This window comes from Zea mays, chromosome 1, assembly GCF_902167145.1.
Source record: "Zea mays cultivar B73 chromosome 1, Zm-B73-REFERENCE-NAM-5.0, whole genome shotgun sequence".
Lineage (NCBI taxonomy): Eukaryota > Viridiplantae > Streptophyta > Magnoliopsida > Poales > Poaceae > Zea > Zea mays.
Window position 1 is genome coordinate 206,332,187 of NC_050096.1, and position 6,708 is coordinate 206,338,894.

At 47.6% G+C, this 6,708-nt stretch overlaps 1 protein-coding gene across 1 annotated transcript; it reads left to right on the forward strand.

The window, feature by feature from the left end:
- Positions 1-4,616: 4,616 nt before the first annotated feature.
- LOC103643169 (ethylene-responsive transcription factor ABI4) lies at positions 4,617-6,263 on the forward strand. Its single transcript, XM_008666329.2, has one exon. It carries the CDS (start codon positions 4,644-4,646, stop codon positions 5,862-5,864), a length of 1,221 nt encoding a protein of 406 aa, XP_008664551.2. The 5' UTR covers positions 4,617-4,643; the 3' UTR covers positions 5,865-6,263.
- Positions 6,264-6,708: the final 445 nt, after the last annotated feature.

Here is a 6,708-nt window from a genome sequence, read left to right on the forward strand (position 1 = left end):
CACATTAAGTAAAACATATGAACAAGTGAATGCACTTTCATATGCTCATGCTCATGAATGAAGATGCTCATCCTTATGCAAATGCAGGTGTGAAATGCAAGCTTAACACCTTGGGTGTTACACTATTCACCCTTGCTTTAGCCATCTAAGTCATTTCATGTGTGTTATCCTTCCAATTCCTTATACAGGATACATTGATCTCCATTGCCAGAGCAAATAATTCCAATAAAGCATACAGATATGCAAACATGCATATTTTAAGACAGAATTCTTCGCATCGAACTTGAGAGCATATCCCATTTTGCCATTTTTTCTAGGTAGTGAAGGCAAATCCTTTGAGCTAGAGGCTTTGGTACCTGTTTAAAGGATTGAATGGCCCAAACAAGAGGTTTCAATTAGGATCTGAAACATAAGATGACAAACCTTAACCTCAACTGACAAACTTTCATGGCTAGCCTTAAACAACTATATGACAAACTAAATTAAGTCCTCATTGTTTGTCACACTAAACCATGCCCTTACCAAGATCCATAATAGTGGTAGTGTCCTTAATCTTGTAAGAAAGTAAACCTATCTACTAAATAGCCCACTAGTAGAAGAAGCATCCTATGTCGTTACTCACAAACTCAAGCACATAATAATAATAATAATAGTGATAATAATAATAATAATAATAATAATAATAATAATAATAATAATAATAATAATAATAATAATAAGAAAAATAGAACAAACAGAGTTGGATGTAAGGAGTAATATAGGACAATATATAATCAAAATTCCCCCCAAGCTACCAAGGTGTTAGGATACCCAAGACATCCACTTTATAGTGTTCTCTAAGTGTTTCACTAAAACCTCACCTAAATAGTGACCATAACTTATGTGTAAGGGAACTCAAAATTAGTTATAACTAATGTATAAGGGAAAATCATATGTTAGGGCTATAAAACACTTGACATTTTCTTACCATGTATAGCTGTACTAACATAAAGCACAAATATTAATATCAATCTAATACCTCAAATTTTATAAGCTGGACCATCTAAAACACTTAGAAAAAACTTTACTTTCCTTTTAACAAGAGACGTCAACAAGAGCATTGAATACTAGAAATGAACAATATATAGAACACATATATGTATGGAGTCACAACCAAGGATAGTGATAAAAAACACTTATATATAAGTCACATCATCATGTGTATCATTACTAGGAAATAGATTTGTGCTTGATAATGGGATAAAGCATTGCACATATCCCCTAAACTAGCATTACAAGGTTTGATAGATTTAAGGAATAGACACATAGGACATGAAAATCAACACCTTCTAGGATCCTAGTACATGGATCCCAATATATGTTGTATACCCTTTCAGGACATTGGACTAAGAGAAAATTTTTATGTCTTCCAGAGAAAACATATTGCTTTGGCCAAATTTCATAAGCAAGGCACATGCATTCAAAATAGAGGGTACGGATCCCACAACATATTCAAGAAGTATAAATGCTTGAATCCACACATCAAATTCAACTTCTCCATGAAAAACATATACCCAACCTGCTATAGCTATATGTAAATCTATATCTACAACTAACAATATCGAAAGTGGTGGGAGTCGCTTCTAGAAGCATCTTCGATGTGTTTGAAGTCTATCTGTATTGACCATCGTCCGTGATGAGGTCTAAGACACAAGATGGCGTAGGCATGTATACCAAGCACCACAATCTACCTAGGGGATATGTTGTGCTAGATCATATCGCTAGAGCTCGTTCGGTTCGCAATCTAGCTAGAGGATACGTTGCGCTAGACCACGTCGCTAGAGATCGTTCGGCTCGCAATCTAGCTAGAGGATATGTTGCGCTAGAACACGTCGCTAGAGCTTATTTATCAAAAGGCTGATTCTAGGTGGAGAAGGTGGTTGTCTGGTGACCATAATTATATTTTCCGAAAGTGGATTTGTCTGACCTGAGTGTGCAATGACATGCGTGCCCTCAATTGTGTGATAGCCTGTCGTGACATTGAACTATATAGAATACATTTTTTATAGTGTGTAGTCGATATTTTTAGTAGGCATGCCGCATGCGATGCTATATAAGATAATTTATACATAATTAATTGCATCCTTAAAATTACATTACACGCATTTATAAAGTAGTAAAGAAAAGGAAAAATGATAGTAAATTCCGGTGCGTGCAAACTAACCAAAGGCCCAAAGCGTATGCATGTGTTGGACGGACATGCTTGTGATCGATCATATACCGTGACGCGTGACGTGACCCGTCGTCAATTGCGTGGCGCTGGTTACTATTCGCTTCCAACTGCATCTGCATGACAATTGCACCAATTAAACAACAGTAGTAGAGCAACGGGTGGTGTATACACGTGCCAATTTAGGGCTTGTTCGGTTAGCTCTCAATCCATGTGGATTGAGTGGGATTGGATGGGTTTGAATCCCAAACAAGTCAAACTTCTTCTCAATTTTTTCCAATCCTATCCAATCCATGTGTATTGGGAATAACCGAACAAGCCCTTAGGGACAGACAAGAGTAGAGCATAGCAACGGGTGTGAGTTGAACGTGGCGACACGCATCCCATCCAGCTGGTGTCGTGGCGAACTGGCGACAGGCGCACGAGCAGATTCGGGCGCGGGCAGGCAGGCAGGCAGGCAGCCGCGCGCGCGCATGCGCATGCGCATGCCATGCATGGATGGATCAATTCATGGATATCGATGCACCGTACCTGACGAGCGCATCCGCGCTCAACAACAGCAGAGGAACACCTGTTTTTGATCGCAGCAGTCCAGCAGAGCAGAGACAGGAGACGAGGACACACGTACACAGGCCGTACGGCTCGGAGGCCAAATGGGATCTGGCTGGATAGAGACCGAGAGGATAGACGACTATGTCTGGTGTTGGGAATATGAGCCGCATTTTTTTTACCAGCACGAACACACGATCTAAAAACAGGAACTTAAAGTATGGTCCGGTACAAAACAATATGAACCAGACTGGTACGGTTCGAAGGTGAGCCTGAGTCGGCTCTTAGATTCTGGCCCGTCGGGTCCCAGCATGGCCCAATTAAACTTATATTGCTTAATTTATTGAATTTAGTAACTTATATACTTTATATAGCTATAATATTTAAATTTTATATTATTAAATGATGATCACATTATTTAATATCTTTAATTTAGTAAGCTATATACTTTATGTGGTTACAATATTTGAATTTTATATAGTTTAAATATATGGATTGAGTTTAAACCGACGTGTTTTATGGCCAACTTGGACCACTATTTCTACTCTTTAATTTAGTACGACGTGTTTTATGGCCAACTTGGACCACTATTTCTACTCTTTAATTTAGTACACTACAACTCAAAATTATTTTGAGCCTTCTAGGGCCCTGTTTGTTTCGGCTTCTGGCAGCTTCTGGCCACCAAAAGCTGCTGCGGACTACCAAACGCTCAGCTTTTCAGCCAGCTTCTATAAAATTCGTTGGGGCAAAAACCATCCAAAATCAACATAAACACATAATCGGTTGAGTCGTTTTAATAGTAGGAATCCGTCACTTTCTAGATCCTAAGCCCTATAAACAACTTTATCTTCCTCCACACGTAATAGTAATGATACTCAGATTCTCCCCACAGCCAGATTCTTTCCACAGCCAGATTTTCAGAAAAACTGGTCAGAAAAAAGCTGAACCAAACAGACCCTAGATTCAAACCCGTTTGTCTCGAAGTACGATAGTCTCGGGTTCGCCCAATTCCCATCAATATCCATTGCCATATACGCATGCACCGGAGAATCCGACAGCTTGTTCGCTGCGGCTTGCTGCGGCTGCAATCCGGCTGCGGCTGCGGCTTCTACAGTATTTTTTCCTCTATGGATTGCAGCTGCAGCAATCCAAACAGCTGCAACAGTGTCGGCTTGTAGCCAGCCGAACACGCCCCGAGTTGCATGGGCACCGCACGTCTGCACGTGCAATGCATGCCTACTGTCACACAAAAAATACAGTATATTATTACTGATGGAGAAAACAAGGAAGGATGGGCCGGATGGGGATGGCCGAGGGCAAAGCCGTCCGTCAGTCCGTCCTTGTTGCGTGTGCGTGCATACGGAGACCGGAGTCAGCGGTATGATGCAGGCAAGCAGACCATTGCACACGCAGATACAGATCCCAGCCGAGCGTCCAGCTGCCAAGCCATGCATGTGGCTCGCGGATCGGCGCAGTCCATGGATAGATGGAGATGGATCCATCCATGGATAGATCATAGATAGATAGATAGGCAGCCCATGGCCGTGGCTGCATCTGCGGGCTGGGCGGGCTGCATCAGCGTGACGCCGTGACCTCACCCTGGTTCGGTCGCCCCCCGGCCGCCACGTGGCCCAGCGGCCATGACGTGGACCCCACAGGGGCTTCCATGTGTCAAGCCCCGCTGGCCCCCACCACTTCGTGTCACCCGCCTCCTTCACTTGGCGTGCCGCACCCCCACGCGTGGCCCCACGCCCAGGCCCCGCATCCCTACACGGAGGCGTCATGCAGTGCCATGCGCCGGCTTCCCCCCTGCCCCCTCCGTCCGCCCGCCTTCATTCCGCACACCACCGAAAACTGGTGCCCGGCCTGCAGTGCAGTGCAAGCCATGCCAGCTGCCTATATATACCAGGCCAGGGAGCGGGAGCCTCACACACAGTCACAGCACACGCAGCCACCGAGGACTGCATTGCTAGCATCCATCGCCATCAGTCGCCATATCGATCTGCGCACGAAGCTAGTAGTCCAGATGGATCGGGTGCCGCCGCCGGTCTCCATGCAGGTGGCTGCGATGCAGCGACATCAGCAGCAGCAGCAGTTCGTCCACCACCTGCAGCAGGTCCACCAGCAAGGTACGCAGCACGAGCAACCGCCGCCACCGCACCAGAACGGCAGCAGCAGCAGCGGCAGGACCGGCGGCGGCCGCAAGTGCTGCCCGCTGCGGCGGTCGCGCAAGGGGTGCATGAAGGGCAAGGGCGGGCCGGACAACCAGCAGTGCCCCTTCCGCGGCGTCCGGCAGCGCACCTGGGGCAAGTGGGTGGCCGAGATCCGCGAGCCCAACCGCGGCGCGCGCCTCTGGCTCGGCACCTTCGGCAGCGCGCTCGAGGCCGCGCGCGCCTACGACGCCGCGGCCAGGACGCTCTACGGCGACTGCGCTCGCCTAAACCTGCAGCTAGTGCCTCCGTCGGCGGCTGCGGCAGCCGCCGGAGGAGGAGGACCGGCGGTCGTCGCGTCTCCGTCCCCTGACACCGTGGCTGGCCCTGCTGCTGCTGCTGGTGGTGGTGGACACAACTGCCATCACCAGTACCTGCAGCAGCAGCACGCCATGGCGGCGCCTATGATGATGATGCACTCCTCCTGCTGCTCCGCCGACGGGTCGTCGTCAAACTCCGATTCCATTTCCAACTCCTGCTCGTCACCGGTGACCACGGCGGCCTCGCCAGCCTACAGCCACCACCAGACGATGTTCCAGACACCTGCACTGCAGCCGTCATGCGGCGCAATGACGATGGCGGCCGCTGCGCCGCATGTGCAGGGCTTCCACGTCGGCGACGACGACACTACCACCGCGATGGCGATGCACCGTCATCAGCAGATGATGCGCGAGCTGGCGGAGGCGCCTCTGCACCAGGAGGCAGACGACTTCGAGGACTTCGTGACGCGGCTGCCCAAGGCGGAGGACTTCGGCCTGCAGGGCTTCCAGGAGGTGGCCCCCGAGGTGTTCGACGACGCCGCCGGCATCTGGGACCACGCGGCCGCCTGGGAGCCCCCCACCATGATGATCGACTCTGGCGCCCAGCCCCAGCAGCAGCTCGTCGTCCCTCTTTGACTCGCTCGTCGATGACGCCGCGCGCCCTGCACCAGCTACTGCTTCGTTCCCAGCTGCATCGAACTGGCCGGTGTACGTGGCGGAGTGATACGACGCGCGCGCTATGCATGACACCACTGCACAGGTGGTTCTTGCATGTGTTGCTTACGCCTCGAGACGTACGTACATAATACCAGTATGTATGTACCGGATGGTTACTCTGATATGACTGTATTTCTCCTAGTTATTCGTGGGTTTCATTTGGATAATGTTTCAGGTTTTGTAAAATATATACTTTAGTAGTAGTGGTGTCTTAAATATATGCTCCTAGCTATATATCTAGTCTCTGTGTGGTATATGCATGGCCGCTAGTTAGCTTGTACAATATTACCATATATAGATATATTAATTTCGCTTTTACTAAATATTTATGGTTTCATTTAATTTGATTCTGTTTCAGGTTTTGTAAACAAAATATATGCTTCAGTGGTGTCCTTTTGGGTTTGTACTATATGTGTGGTACATGGACCGTCGCAGCTAGCTTTGTATATTTTACGTGCTACCAGTACTCTCTTTATTTAAAATTCAAAATTGTAAATTGTCCTAGGCTTTTTTAGGTTTTAACTACATATCCAGGTTCGAGAGCTCGGCGTTTTGTCGAGGGCAATCGATCGAGTGCTCGCTCGAGTGCTCAGGTTCGAGCGCTCGGCGTTTTGTCGAGGGCAATCGAGTGCCACCCTCGGTGAAATATAATATGATTCGACATAGACATTATATACTCGACGTAGAAAGACACTCGTGTCAAACCTTCGGCGAAACATGACCTTCGACAAAGAATTGTCTAATCGTTAACTTCGCCGAGTAT